Here is a 15776-nt window from a genome sequence, read left to right as displayed (position 1 = left end):
GTTGAGGTTTACAACATTAGGAAATTGCTGCACCTACCACAGGATAAAATCACAATTAGATATTAGTTTGCTGCTTTGTGTACTTAACATGAGCACTTTGACGGTGATTCAGTCATCAGTATAGGACGGAAACAGCGATTAGGTCATTGATTTATAATCAGCTCAGAATAAAATCTTCAGTGTCCATCTTTCTAAAGCTGTGGGTGGTGATGCAGCTCCTCCCGGCACTGCAAACATGTACATAACAAATGTCTCAGTCTCAGAGCTAGCTCAAATAGCTTTTGCGCCCAGGGTCCGTTTGTCCTCAAACATATAATATGTCTTTAGTCTGATCTAATACCTGAATTAATCTAAGACAGTGGGGTAAAAGTAACATTTCTGTGTCTTTTATTAGTTGCTCCCAGGTTCTTAAACTTAGATTTTCCTGCAGTTATTATTATTGTTGTTGTTTTTTGTTTGCTTTCACATCTTTATGAAACATAAAGATGATATTTGAAAAACTTAAATAATTATTTAGGTTTTTATCTTTTATTTCTTGTTTCTAATTAGTGAGCTAATTTCCTCTCAGATGTGGAGGTGCATCTACTTGTCTGCAGTTGTTGCCTTTGAAATGTGATTGAAATCTTATTGAAAGCGTAGAAACACTGTCCATACATTACTCTGCATTCATTCATGTTACAGCATTGTTAGATCACGGTGAGTGTCCTTATTTTATTTAAATTTCTGTTTTTCAAGTCATTTTAGTGACAAGCAAAGTAGTTCTCACTCAGTGACACCGTAAGCTAACAGCTAATAAGCTAACAGCTGACTGAGTTCACCATGGTAACTGAGGCAGACTGCTAAGATGTTAAACTGTAGACAGTGTGTTTAGTCTGACATACATACAGTTTGTTTTTACTGCAGTGCTCTCCGTTGTATATGGAGATAACAGTGTCTAATCTTTTACATTTAAGATGAAGGAGCTAAAGAAAAAATCTGAACTAATGAAAAAAGCTCAGTAATTGTTAGGGAAGTGACATGAGCTGGTTAAAGCAAAGAGAAAGTGGTTTGATCATGTAGAGAAATGGCTGAAATTTATTGGAGGAATATCTTGCTGCTCATTCAGAGCAAATGCTGAGTTCTTCTCTTTCTGAAACAATGTCGCAGTGTTTTTGTTCAGGGAAATATTAAGCAGCCTTTTGAAAGCTAGAATTCTTGTTTTGGACTTGTTATCAGCCTCTTGGAAAAATGTCAAACAGACTACTACTAGAACCCTACAGAGTCCAGACGAGGTGTTTTCTGTTTTTTTTTAAATTTTATTTCATTTTCTTATTTATGTTAAGTAATAGCTGGACTACAAAACATTTCTGATTTGAGTATCAATGTTAACCAAGAAGGTACTGATCAAAATATTGAAGTTCTGATAAACTTCAACATTATTTTTTTAACGATGATTTATTGATTTTTTTGGAACAATACAAACAGCAACAAATCAGCACAGCCAAATAGAAATAATAAGAAGAGAAGAACTAAACAAATACAGGTACATGAGTTATAGATGTACATGTCTGGCTCAGAATATGTACAGCATTCCACATTTCAAGTCAAGGGAAAGAAAAAAGAAAGAAAAAGGGGAGAGAAAAAAAGTGAATAAAGACATTAATTATTGTGTTTAAAAACAAAATGTGATCCCCTTTATGTAATAGCACAGCAAGGTCACGAGGTAGGTGATCAAGCAAAGGCCGCCATATCCTACAGAATGCATCAATTCAATTCAATTCAATTCAGTTTTATTTATATAGCGCCAAATCACAACAAAAGTCGCCTCAAGGCGCTTCATAGATACAGAGAAAAACCCAACAATCATATGACCCCCTATGAGCAGCACTTTGGCGACAGTGGGAAGGAAAAACTCCCTTTTAACAGGAAGAAACCTCCAGCAGAACCAGGCTCAGGGAGGGGCGGGGCCATTTGCTGTGATTGGTTGGGGTGAGAGAAGGAAGACAGGATAAAGACATGCTGTGGAAGAGAGACAGAGATTATTAACAGATATGATTCAATGCAGAGAGGTCTGTTAACACATAGTGAGTGAGAAAGGTGACTGGAAAGGAAAAACTCAATGCATCATGGGAATCCCCGGCAGCCTACGTCTATTGCAGCATAACTAAGGGAGGATTCAGGGTCACCTGGTCCAGCCCTAACTATATGCTTTAGCATATTGTTTATTTTAGCATCACTTTAGCATCACAATTTATGATGGCACTAAGGCGCTCCATTGGCAGCACCTTGAACGTTTCTCTGTACCATTGTGTAACAGTGAGGCGCCGTCTCTGAATCCATTGAAACAGTACACATCGCCTCGCTAAATGTAAAAGTTTACCTAACGAAAGCATCTGCACAGAAGACACAGAGAGCCCTTCTATAGACAGACCCAGAACGAACAGCACAGGGTTCAGTGGGATCGTCTGCTGAAAGATTGAGCGAAGCTCTATAGCAATGTTTTTCCAAAATCTAAAGGACATTGCCATATGCAATGGTAGTAAGTCCCCACATCCGTATTGCACTTTACACAAAGAGGAGAAATCTGAGGATGAATTTTATTTAGAAACTCTGGCGTACGCTGCAGTCTGTGTACGAATCTGTAACGGCTTTCCTGGAGTCGGTTACAGGAAAACAATTTCTTGGCAGATCTAAAAGGTTTGGACCATGCTTCTGCACTAAGCTGAACTTCGAGCAGTCATCAAATATACTAATGCCAATACCTGGAGGGAAAGCTTTATTCCTAATTAGAGGCTGCAGTGCACTAGAGAAACCTCTTCTTCCCATGTGGGCAGCAATATTATGCCAAACCTTAAATGTAGGCATCAAAATAAAATGATTTCTGACACCAAGAGGAAGGTCAGCCAGACCAATAGATAAAAGACAGAGGCGAAAGAGGGTCACAGCACCAAGTATCTACTGGTGGCTCGCCTTGGTATAGAAAGGAACCACCCTGAGATTATTTGTGCGTGGCAAGCCCAGTAATAATATAGAAGGTTATGAAGCGCCTGCCCCCCTCATCTGTAGGCAGTTGTAAAATCTGTATCTTTTGTCTAGATTTCTTCCCATGCCATATACATTTAGGAAGATATCCCTCAATCTCTGAGAATGTTTTTCTGTTGATCCTGAGAGGCAACATTTATATGGGATATAATATTCTGGGTAAAACATTCATTCTGATTAAACGGGGGGGTCAAACAAAATTCTACTTTTAAGTTCATCAGTTTAAAAAAAACTTCAGGCAGTCGGTGACCTCAGGTGTTTTAAGTTCTGCTGACTTCTCCAGGTTTACAGTGTAACAGTTAGCTGGATGAAGCTTTAGATGCTGAGCATTGATCATGTGTCGTGTCACAGATCGCTCACGTTGAATGAAGAAAGGCTGTCACGGTTACAGCTTGGAGAAACTGAACTGCGCTAACAACTAAAGTGAGTTTTTAAGTGCAGCTGGAGAACGTGTCAGCATTTTGAAAGCTGATAACAGATCAGCTTTCAGAAACACTAGAAACTGTAAGTGCCAGTCCATTTCTTTACTTGTCATGTTAACAATCCATTCAAATTTGACTGACATCCACCAAGGTCTTGAAGGTTCATCATTTATTGGTTGAAAACTGACAGAAACCTTGTACCCCAGGAACTGTGTACTGTCAGACTGTCATTAGCAGTCGTTTAAAACTACGTGTTATAGCTGTACGATATACATTCTGCTGCCTTTGTTGGTATTGGCAACATTTAGGACATGATACTGGCATATGGGGACTGTAAATATCACATTCTAATATCATTTCACATTTAAACTCTGACCTCACGTTTACATTTTACATCTGCTGTTCTTTACGTTGATGCCAAAATGTGTTATTTTTACTACAAATCTCCTAAAGTACAAACAAAGGACACAAAAATACAGTTCCAGCCTGTGTCATGGTCCTGGGTCTGTGACCCATGTTTCTAGGTTTCCTATGTTCTCATTTAGCATTGTTTAGTTTCCTCATTCTTCCTGCTTTAATCATTTGTATTTCTGGTTGTGAGTTCTTGTTCATTTAGTCTGTTGCTGTTTGTGCCTCCCAATTCAATTCAATTTCTTTATTGTCCCACATGGAGAAATTAGTTTAGCAGCAGGAGGATAACAATAAACAGAACAATACTATAAAATAATAATAACAATAATAATGATAGAAAGTTCAAGGACAATTATTTGCCATTAAGGAGACAAGACGCAGTAGGGATAAAAGAGACCTGGAGTCCTCACAGGTACTCTATAACGGCGGCCGGAAGGCAACAACTCAAACTCACTGTGAAGTGGATGGTTCACACAATTAATAATAGAATGAGCCTTTCTAAGCACATTTCTATTGTAAATGGCCAAAAGTTCATCTTGCCAGCGCCCTGAAATTTCGCTAGCAGTTTTTACCAGAAGTCCCAACCGATTCTTGTTCTTCACCGTCAGGTTACCAAACCAGGCAGCGATACAAAAGGACATCACAGATTCGATAAAACTTCTATAAAACAAGGACAATATCTGAGATGAGACATTAAAAGATCTTATTTTCCTTAAAAAGAACAGTCTTTGTTGAACTTTTTTAGTAGTGGCATCAGCATGAGATTCAAAACACAGTTTATGGTCAAGTACCACACCTAGATATTTATAACTCTCAACGATCCCAACATCGGCAGTTTCAATGATAGTGGGTGATGAGCTATAAGAGGACTTCCTAAAATCAATAATCATGTCATTAGTTTTTTCCCTGTGTCTATCATGTCCATCATGTATGTTTAGTTCTGTCTCTGTTCCCCGTGTTCATCCTGTTTTACTTTGAAAGTCTAACGTCCTGTGTTTAGTGTATTGCTTCCTGCCCGTCTCCCTCCCAGTGGTGTTCCCTGTGTGTTTCAACTTCCCTTGTTGGCCCTCTTTGTATTTAAGCCCTTTGTGGTTCTCTGGTTGTTGCTGGATTGTCTGATTCTTACACATCTCTTGTCTATGCCCCCAGAGCACTCAAAGCACATTGTACAACATGCCACATTCACCCATTCACACAAGCATTTTCTTCGATGCTTTTCAGTGCTTCCTAGCTAACAGTCACACACATTCACACTCCCATGGATGCATCGGAGAGCAACTTGGGGTTAGTGTCTTCTTTTTGCTGTCCTCTTGGACCGAGAGGCTATCATTGTCCAAGAGGACAGGCATGCACATGCAAATCCAGACCATCTTAGACTGCAGCAGGCTTGCAAAAGTACATTTACCTTAGAGACACTGTTGTACCAATTCATATGAGGCAGGGCTGGTGAAACTGATCTAGTAGCTTGACGCGTCTACAGTAGAGTCACACCCATACCCACACCTCGTCTCGGAACAGAGGACGCCATCATCTACCTGCTCAATCGTGTCTACACCCATCTGGACCAGCCGGCGAGCACTGTGAGGGTCATGTTTTTTGACTTTTCCAGTGCTTTCAACACCATCAGGCCGACCCTCCTGGGTGATAAGTTAGCAGCGATGCAGGTGGATGCTTCTCTGGTGTCCTGGATTGTTGATTACCTGACAGGAAGACCACAATATGTACGTCTCCCACAGTGTGTGTCTGACAAGGTGATCAGCAACACAGGGGCACCACAGGGGACTGTCCTCTCCCCCTTCCTCTTCACCCTCTACACCACAGACTTCAGCCACTGCACAGAGACCTGCCATCTTCAGAAGTTTTCTGATGACTCTGCGGTGGTTGGATGCATCAGCAGGGATGATGAGACAGAGTACCGGGCTGTGGTCGACTCCTTTGTCACGTGGTGTGAGCAGAATCATCTGCAGCTCAACGTGGCAAAGACCAAGGAACTGATCGTGGACTTCAGGAAGACCAGGAAACACTTGACCCCTGTTTCAATTCAGGGGGTCAGTGTTGACATTGTGGAGGACTATAAATACCTTGGAGTACACATTGACAATAAACTGGACTGGGCTAAAAACACCACAGCACTTTACAGGAAGGGCCAGAGTCGTCTCTATTTTTTGAGGCGACTGAGGTCCTTCAACATCTGCCAGAAAATGCTGAGGATTTTCTATGAGTCTGTTGTGGCCAGTGCGATCCTCTATGCTGTTGCATGCTGGGGGAGCAGGCTGAGGGTCGCAGATGCCAACAGACTTAATAAACTGATCCGTAAGGCCAGCAATGTTGTGGGGATGGAGCTGGACTCCCTCAAGGTGGTGTCGGAGAGGCGGATGCTGTCCAAGATAAAGACAATGTTGGATAACACCTCCCACCCACTCCATGACATGTTGGTCAGTCACAGGAGCTCGTTCAGTGAGAGACTGAGATTACCGAAAAGCACCACTGAACGACACAGGAAATCATTCCTGCCTGTGGCCATCTCCCTGTACAACGCATCCACTTAACACACTGTTTGCTGCTACAGCTACACATGTTTCTTTTCCAACTATTTATTTATGAGTGACTTATGTATGTATGTATGTATATATATGTATATATTGTACTATTCTTAGTTAGCGTATTGTCTGTCTTGTCTTAATGTTGGTTTAAAATGGAGCACTGTAACAAAAAATAATTTCCCCCAGGGATCAATAAAGTATTCTGATTCTGATTCTGATTCTGATACAACAGTGCTGTCAGGCCTACTGCTCTCTGTTTGGTGGACTTCACTTTCAACCCTTCTGTTCCGTACTCGCTTGTGGAGTTGTGAAGTCTTCCTGTGGCTGGACAGCAGGTGGCAGGGTTTAGCCCGCAGCCAAAACCATAAGCAGTGCTTTGTCACAAAGGCCCTTTGCAGTATGTGGCTGCAGGATCTTCTGACTGTGTTTACTTCCATAAGCTTTTCAAAGTAAACCCACATTGTGCAGTCGACTGTCATCCTGTAGTAGAGACTGACCTCTGACCTGTGTTACATCATTGTTATCGACTGAAACATTTTACATTCACACTTTACTTTGTTAATGATGTTTTCACTGCAACTTTCAATATATCTGGTAGGAACTTCTACCGACCTTGATATCTATGTAAGGAGAAAAGAAACCTATGCATGGCGATACATCTAAATGTGCGCTGTCATGTGTCACTACTAAAAGCTGTGATGATAACACTGAACCCTTGGTTCCTGCTGTTCTGCCTGACTCCAACTCCCACAGGGCCTTGGGTTCAGTATTGTTGGTGGGCAGGACTCAGCACGTGGTCAGATGGGCATCTTTGTCAGGACAATATTCCCCCACGGTGCTGCGGCAGCTGATGGACGGCTGAAGGAGGGTATTACTTCCTGTTCATTCTGTGTTACTGACTTGGAAGGAAAAGCTTGACAGCACCTGGCAGAGATCATTACCTACTAACGGTGATTTTATGCCTCCCCACACAGGAGACGAGATTCTGGAGGTGAACGGAGAGTCTCTGCAAGGACTCACACACCAACAGGCCATCCAAATCTTCAAGGTTGGCTTTCAGCGTTTATATTTCATCAACAATGTAAAGAATGTTAAACTTGAACTGTTGTCTCCTCCTGATGGTGGTGAGAGTAATTACACCAATGCCACTGACGTCTGTATCCAGCTGCTGACATTATGCTGTAATCTGCTTGAACTATTGCAGTTTTTGTAGATTGCTTCTGTACACAGTTATCGTGGTGTACAACTTCAAAATGACTAGATACCCGAGTGTTACTGTGGGATACTGTGAGCGAAAGCAGAAGCGAAGCGACTGTGAGTAGAGCAGGTGAACAATGACGTTCAAACCCCGTCCCAAATGTCCTCTGCCCTGTCGCTGTGACTTTAACTCGCTCACATTTGTTAAAAGTGCAGGAGTCATTGACAAAGAACACTATTATAAAAAACCTCCTCTGCATTTTCCCAAACTTTACGACAAAGTTTAAATGAGGGATTTTTGCTTTTTCTTATTTTAGTGCATGTTGTTAGGCTGCTGTGCTTCATTTGCATGACATTGTCCCTTAATGATAATAAGGAGCCCCTCTCTCTGCCTGTCTGTAAAACCTGTCTGTAGTGAATCTCATTGATGTGTTTTGTCCTCTTATAAAGTTACAAACAAAAGATTTGTCTGATTTTTAGATTATCGTTAAAACCCCATTTTTAAAAGTATGTAATGTGTTACTAAAACGGTTGATTTTTGACATTTGCAGACTTTGTGACATGGTGTTGTATTTATAAAAGAGTGTAGCTGTTCTGTAGTTGATGGAATGAGCTGACAGGTCAGAACAGGCCCGTCTTCAGCACAGAGCTGCGTTCGTGAAACTCTGACATCACAATATTACACCTTTTATTTGGGGGTCACTGTGAGAGCATACACTGTCCTCTGTGAAAGAAATTGTTGTTCAGCAGAACAACAAAAGTGAATATCAAGTAGGAAAATCCTAAATTTATGGAATTCCCCTTGTAGTCTTGACATTTCTTTGGCTGTTTCCTGTTGTCAGGATGCACCTTTGTTAGTTTGTTTTCTCAGTCCTGGTCCACATTTCCAAAGACATCATCCCAGCACAGCTGATAAGTTCCACACTCACGCACATGCTTCTGTTAACGCTGGTCTAATAAACTTTAGCTGGCAACGTTAAAACTGAGTGTGACAAAACATTTGTTTGGACAGAAATGATTTAAAATGATTTAAAAACTCTCAAAGAGCACCTGGAACACCTTCATAAAGCCTCAAAAGCACTTTAAAATAAAAATTAGTTGAAAGTCTGGCCTCATATGCTAGTATCCTAACAAATTTCCCACGTGTGGGACTAATAAAGGTTATCTTATCTTATCTTATAAAGAAATGATGGGTCGGCCAAGACCTCTGCATAACTTAAGAGTTCAAGGAAATCTAAAGAATAAATGTTAAGTTGCAGCCCAACAGAAAAACTGAATGGCGTGCTCATAAATCAGTGAACAGGTACCAACCCAGCAAACAGCAAACCAATGAGAAATGAAATTCCACCAGTCTCAGAAATAACATCTTAAACATGTTAACATCGTAATATTCAAGGTGTCTGTAAATTTTTATCCATCTATATACAGTTTTTATATTTTTAGGTTTACCAACGAAAGCCATCAAAAGAAGGTGAAATTCATTCAATTCAGTTTTACGTAAATCAAAACAGTGACCTCAGTGTGCTTCGTATTATAAAATATAGACTCTACAATAATACTGAGAAAATTACCAATAGCCAACAATCCAAGTCAAAAAGAAGAAAGTGCCATCAACCCAGTGTAAGGGGTGTGTTTTTACACCCCAAGGGAAGGAGGGGGGACTCCCAACGGGGGAGCGAGTGGCATGGGTGAGTGAGGGGGGGGGCAAGGAGGGGACAAGGGACATCGAGGGGGGGGGGGGGGGGGGTGAGTGAGGGACACACAGGGAGAGAGGGGGAGGAGCAATGTTCCCTCTAAGCTGCGCGCATGCGCAATTGCGCACTGCTGGCAGGTCTCTGCGCACAAAAAAGAAAACTAACCTGAACTGAAATTAACATTAAAACTTTAACAATCCTGTTCTGCATGTTAGTCAGTGACTGGCTGCTCCCGTATGGGATCAGAACGATGCCACCTTATCCCACAGTCCAGCCAATGATGCGATTCACATTCGTATATACGCAGCTGATCAACGTGGTTGACAGGCTGTGACAGCGTCCTTATGTGCCGACACCGGTGTTTTAGCAAAGCGGCTGATGTGGAGTGAAGCCACGTTAATGACAACGTGTACAACCATTGGAGATGTGAGCAGGACAGACGGAACAACTGATGGACAAAGTGTGGACTTTATACCAGTTTTTAAATTGTGTTGATCGGCCACATAAAACCAGAGTTATGATAAAAATATCTGCAATGTTTGATTTTCTTCCTGAATAAGATAAGATAAGATAAGATAAGATAACCTTTATTAGTCCCACACGTGGGAAATTTGTTTTGTCACAGCAGGAAGTGGACAGTGCAAAAGTTATGACGCAAAAATTAGAATACAATAAGAATAAATACAGTACACAGCTGTACAGAATAGAATAAAATAAAATACTATATACAGTAGAATAAAATAGAATAAAAATATACAATAAGATAAAAATAGAATACGAATGCTATATACAACTGAGTAAAAATACAACGATGCCAGAAAAGATTATTGCACTTAGTGTTATTGCACATGTGTGGATGTGTGTGTTTGTTCAGTTAAAGTCTTTGTTGTGGAGTCTGACAGCAGTGGGGAGGAATACTGTCGTTGTTTATATTTACTGCAGGAAGAAACGGTAAAAACTGCGTTTTATAAGGAAAACGCTCGAAAGCATGTGAGCAAAAACAAAACCAAAACTCCCAGCCTTTCCTATTGGTCGAAAAATGTACCATGTGGACCAATCAAAACATGGCATTTAGTTGTTAAGAAACGGGGGGAAGTTTTAGAAGTGACGGCGTGTTTGAGATGTGAGAGATTTGCGACGTTTAGTGCAAATCTTGTGTAGTTAGTGTGTAGTTAGTGTGTAGTGTAGTCAATAGTTTTGTGTGTGTCAGAACAATGAGGCGACTGCTGAGTGTTACAGGTGTTACAGCAGTGATACATCTGCTGCTGTCAGGCCTGCAGGTATCAGGCTGTTGTTCTCCTTCATCTCATAGTGGACAGAAATTATTTTTTGGAGCGGCACAAATAATTTGTGTGGCATCAGATTTGATGCAGAACAGCTGATTGTTCTGTAAATAGTTTGAAATGTTTGTTTAAAAAACGCCTTGGCTGCATTTTTAGGTAAACAGCTGCAAAAAACTTTGTTGTTTGCATTACTCAGTTACTTTTTTGAAGAAGTAACTATATAATTAATTGCCCAACATTGGTCATTATTTACTGTATTTTGCAGACAGAGAGTTACAGACTCTCTCCCAGACCACAGACTCATAATACAAGTCAGAGCAAAAAAAAATAAAAAAAGAAAGTTGTGTTTTCAAAATTGGAGTTCAAGTTATTTTTCCTTCCAATAGTGTTTTTTTTTTTTTTTTTTTTTTTTCCAATAGTGTTAACATGCTACACAGGTCATGAACAAGATTTTTTACATTTTCATTGTAAGTGGGCTAAAGCAGTTAATTAAAAGTCGTCTAACATAAATGTAAATGCTGTAATTTGATTATTTTAATAAACATGTAACTTGGATGATTGGATGCTGGCGTGACCACAGTGCACACGTCTGCTGTTGCTCACAGTGGTCCAAGGGACGCTCAGGGAGTTTGTGTGTTCGCTCAGACACATGAAAAATTAGAGGGAACATTGGGGAGGAGGGCAGCAAAGGGAGGGACATGGGTGAGGGGTCGGGGGTGGGGGGGGGGACATATCAGATTATTGATTTGACCACTTCTAAAGTATCCTTAAGTTCTCTGATTGGTTTTCAGCCTACAGACGGCCGTCTGGCAGCTGCATCCAGTTGAGCTTTGTATTCAAATTCATAGTGAAAAGCTATAAAATACAATTCAGCACTGTTAACTTTTGATATTATGTCTGCTGCATTTGTCATGAAATAATAACGGAGCAGGCCTCGCCTGATATTAAACCACTTATTAGTCAGCTGTCAAACAACTAAACAGTTAAAGCTTAAAGGAGACAGTGTGAACCTTTCAGTGTTGTGTCAGCATTTTCTGAAATGTGTCTGACAAAAGCTAAAAGCTGATTAATATGTCAGTCATCTCTTAAACGCTGATGTATTGTTTCTGTGCTGTAGGTTTAAACCTTTGCATTGCTTGCTGACAGTTCTGTTTGTCTTTCACTAAATGACACAAATGTCACATAAATGTATTGTAAGTTTTGGATGTGTTGTTTCATATTTTGTCCCCATCATGTTGACATTGACACTGACGAGGACAGCTGAAGGGCGAGACCATAGACTGAATTTCTGGTGCTGACGTCCGCAAACAGAAAACACTCAGCACAGTCACTAAAGACGTTTTTATTTCCACTTTCATCTTCATTAACAGCAACTTAAGAAAGGCGTTGTAACGCTGACCATTAGAACACGGCTGCGCAGCCCCAGCCTGACACCATGTCCCACCCCCACCCTCCTCAGCCGTTCCACTTCACCCAACTCTCATACCAGTGGAAGTACACCAGTCCCATCAGGCTTCAACGAAGCTGATGAACGCAGAGGCCCTGGCCCAGGTCCGAAGGACTGCATTGTCATGGAAGTTACACTTAATAAAGGTGAGCTGGTGTGACTGAACCCAGGAACCAGTTCAGGTGTCACTGGATGATTTTCTTATTACCACTGAGATGGTGTGTCTCTGTGTGTGTGTCTCTGTGTGTGTGTCTGTGTGTGTGTCTGTGTGTGTGTCTCTGTGTGTGTGTCTCTGTGTGTGTCTGTGTGTGTGTCTCTGTGTGTGTCTCTGTGTGTGTCTGTGTGTGTGTCTGTGTGTGTCTGTGTGTGTGTCTCTGTGTGTGTGTCTGTGTGTGTGTCTGTGTGTGTCTCTGTGTGTGTGTCTGTGTGTGTGTCTGTGTGTGTGTGTGCGTCTCTGTGTGTGTCTGCGTGTCTCTGTGTGTGTCTGTGCGTGTCTGTGTGTGTGTGTGTGTCTCTGCGTGTGTGTCTGTGTGTCTGTGTGTGTCTGTGTGTATCTGTGTGTGTGTGTCTGTGCGTGTCTGCGTGTCTCTGTGTGTGTCTGTGTGTGTGTCTCTGTGTGTGTCTGTGTGTGTGTCTGTGCGTGTGTCTGTGTGTCTCTGTGTGTGTCTGTGCGTGTGTCTGTGTGCGTGTCTGTGTGTGTGTGCGTCTCTGCGTGTGTCTGCGTGTGTGTCTGCGTGTGTGTGTCTGTGCGTGTCTGCGTGTGTCTGTGTGTATCTGTGTGTGTGTGTCTGTGCGTGTCTGCGTGTCTCTGTGTGTGTCTGCGTGTCTCTGTGTGTGTCTGTGCGTGTCAGTGTGTGTGTGTCTCTGCGTGTGTGTCTGTGCGTCTCTGCGTGTGTCTGCGTGTGTGTCTGTGTGTGTGTGTCTGTGCGTGTCTGCGTGTCTCTGTGTGTGTCTGCGTGTCTCTGTGTGTGTCTGTGCGTGTCAGTGTGTGTGTGTCTCTGCGTGTGTGTCTGTGCGTCTCTGCGTGTGTCTGCGTGTGTGTCTGTGTGCGTGTGTCTGTGTGTCTCTGTGTGTGTCTGTGCGTGTGTCTGTGTGCGTGTCTGTGTGTGTGTGTGCGTCTCTGCGTGTGTCTGCGTGTGTGTGTCTGTGCGTGTCTGCGTGTGTCTGTGTGTATCTGTGTGTGTGTGTCTGTGCGTGTGTGTGTGTGTGTCTGTTTGTCTGTGTGTGTGTTTGTGTGTATCTGTGCGTGTCTGTGTGTGTATCTGTGTGTGTCTGTGTGTGTGTGTGTGTGTGTCTGTTTGTCTGTGTGTGTGTCCATGTGTGCGTGTCTGTGTGTGTATCTGTGCGTGTCTGTGTGTGTATCTGTGCGTGTCTGTGTGTGTCTGTGTGTGTGTGTGTGTCTGTTTGTCTGTGTGTGTGTCCATGTGTGTGTGTCTGTGTGTATCTGTGCGTGTCTGTGTGTGTGTCTGTGCGTGTCTGTGCGTGTCTGTGTGTGTGTCTGTGTGTGTCTGTGTGTATCTGTGCGTGTCTGTGTGTGTGTCTGTGTGTGTCTGTGTGTATCTGTGTGTGTGTGTGTGTGTGTGTGTGTGTGTCTGTGCGTGTCGTGGCCAGCTGTAGCAGCAAGCACAGCTGTGTGAAAGTACCAAAGCATTGATTTACACTGAACAAAAATATAAACGCAACACCTTTGTTACTGCTCCCATTCCCCATGGGATGGACGTAGAGACCTAAAATTCATTCCAGATACACAATATAACCATCCCTCCCAAACAGTGGTCACAAATCAGTCCAAATGTGTGGTAGTGGGCACATCTGCTATATTGAGATAATCCATCCCACCTCACAGGTGTGCCACATCAGGATGCTGATCTGACATCATGAGTAGTCCACAGGTGTACCTCAGACTGCCCACAACAAAAGGCCACCCTGGAAGTTTACAGTTTTTTGTTCTATTGGGGGTCTGGGGACCCAGAACCGGTCAGTATCTGGTGTGACCACCATTTGCTTCATGCAGTGCAACACATCGTCGCATGGAGTCTATCAGATTGTCAATTGTGGCCTGTGGAATGTTGGTCCACTCCACTTCAATGGCTGTGCGAGGTTGTTGGATATTCATGGGAACTGGTACACGCTGTCGTATACGCCGGTCAAGCACATCCCGAACATGCTCAATGGGTGACATGTCCGGTGAGTATGCTGGCCATGCAAGAACTGGGACATTCTCAGCTGCCATCTGCCCTGAACAATGTGAACCATGATTCATCCGTGAAGCGCACACCTCTCCAACGTGCCAGACGCCATCGAATGTGAGCATTTGCCCACACAAGTCTGTTACGGCGACGAGCTGGAGTCAGGTCAAGACCCCGATGAGGACGACGGGCATGCAGTTGAGCGTCCCTGAGACGGTTTCTGACAGTTTGTGCAGAAATTGTTTGGTTGTGCAAACCAATTGTTCCAGCAGCTGTCTGGGTGGCTGGTCTCAGACGATCTTGGAGGTGAACCTGCTGGATGTGGAGGTCCTGGGCTGGTGTGGTTACACGAGGTCTGCGGTTGTGAGGCCGGTTGGATGTGCTGCCATATTCTCTGAAACGCCTGTGGAGACGGCTTATGGTTGAGAAATGAACATTCAATGCACGGGCGACAGATCTGGTTGACATTCCTGCTGTCAGCATGCCAATTGCACGCTCCCTCATTGCTTGTGGCATCTGTGGCATTTTGCTGTGAGACAAAACTGCACATTCCAGGGTGGCCTTTTGTTGTGGGCAGTCTGAGGTACACCTGTGCACTACTCATGATGTCAGATCAGCATCCTGATGTGGCACACCTGTGAGGTGGGATGGATTATCTCAATATAGCAGATGTGCCCACTACCACACATTTGGACTGATTTGTGACCACTGTTTGGGAGGGATGGTTATATTGTGTATCTGGAATGAATTTTAGGTCTCTAAGTCCATCCCATGGGGAATGGGAGCAAAAACAAAAGTGTTGCGTTTATATTTTTGTTGAGTGTATGTTCCAGTATGATCACAGCAGTTTCACTGCTGCATCAATCAGAGGCTTTCTTGACTTTGGGACTTACTACGGCTTTAACCCCCTGCAGAGCACGGTGTGGGCCTTGGAATTGGAGTGTGCTGTTTGACCCTGGAGAACGCTGCTCCTGGTATCTACATCCATAGCCTGGCTCTGGGCTCTGTGGCCAAGATGGATGGCAGGCTCAGGTAAAAATTTGTAGTTTTACTAATATCAGAAGAGTAAAACGTGTTTTAATGAGAGTATTTCTCAGTAATTGTGATAATCTACTCACTGACGTGTGTGTGAATCTTGAGGAGACAACGTTCAGAGTTGTGCTGACACCTGTGCCTTTGTCCAGTCGTGGAGATCAGATACTTGAGGTGGACTCGGTCAGCCTTCGTCACGCTGCTCTCAGTGAGGCCTATGCCATCCTCAGTGAGTGTGGGCCTGGGCCCATTACTCTTATTGTAAGCAGGCATCCTAATCCAAAGGTAAGACCTGATCTGCTTTTAAATAAAAAGTTCAGCCTCCTGTAAAACCGCCTTAACTGTTGGTTTGATTCAAGCTACTGGATGAAGTTGCTCCTGCATCCTCTGTCTTGATCCTCATGATGTTCCTCTCCTCCAATGACATTCAGGGGTTGTTGAGCCAAAAATGTATCACATAGCCCGGATCTACTCACCAGTTTCTAGTTTAATTGAGAATTCAAAGTAAATTGAGTCTCATTCACCCAGACAAAAACA

At 43.0% G+C, this 15776-nt stretch overlaps 1 protein-coding gene across 1 annotated transcript in view; it reads left to right on the top strand.

Annotated features, from left to right (window-relative positions):
* pdzd2 (PDZ domain containing 2) overlaps window positions 1-15776 on the top strand; it is a 101176-nt gene that overhangs the window by 60756 nt on the left and 24644 nt on the right. The window contains exons 12-16 of the mRNA XM_085367010.1: window positions 7151-7265; window positions 7372-7445; window positions 11942-12164; window positions 15122-15239; window positions 15392-15524. Of these exons, the coding sequence (XP_085223136.1) occupies window positions 7151-7265; window positions 7372-7445; window positions 11942-12164; window positions 15122-15239; window positions 15392-15524 (663 nt within the window). The remainder of the gene's footprint in view (window positions 1-7150; window positions 7266-7371; window positions 7446-11941; window positions 12165-15121; window positions 15240-15391; window positions 15525-15776) is intronic.

The sequence above is a fragment of the Diplotaxodon limnothrissa genome, linkage group LG12 (assembly GCF_057381915.1).
Source record: "Diplotaxodon limnothrissa isolate DT_005_m linkage group LG12, D_limnothrissa_male_GT1.1, whole genome shotgun sequence".
In the NCBI taxonomy this organism is placed as follows: domain Eukaryota; kingdom Metazoa; phylum Chordata; class Actinopteri; order Cichliformes; family Cichlidae; genus Diplotaxodon; species Diplotaxodon limnothrissa.
Note: the sequence above shows the minus strand (reverse complement) of the source record. Positions and strands in the feature narration are given on the sequence as shown.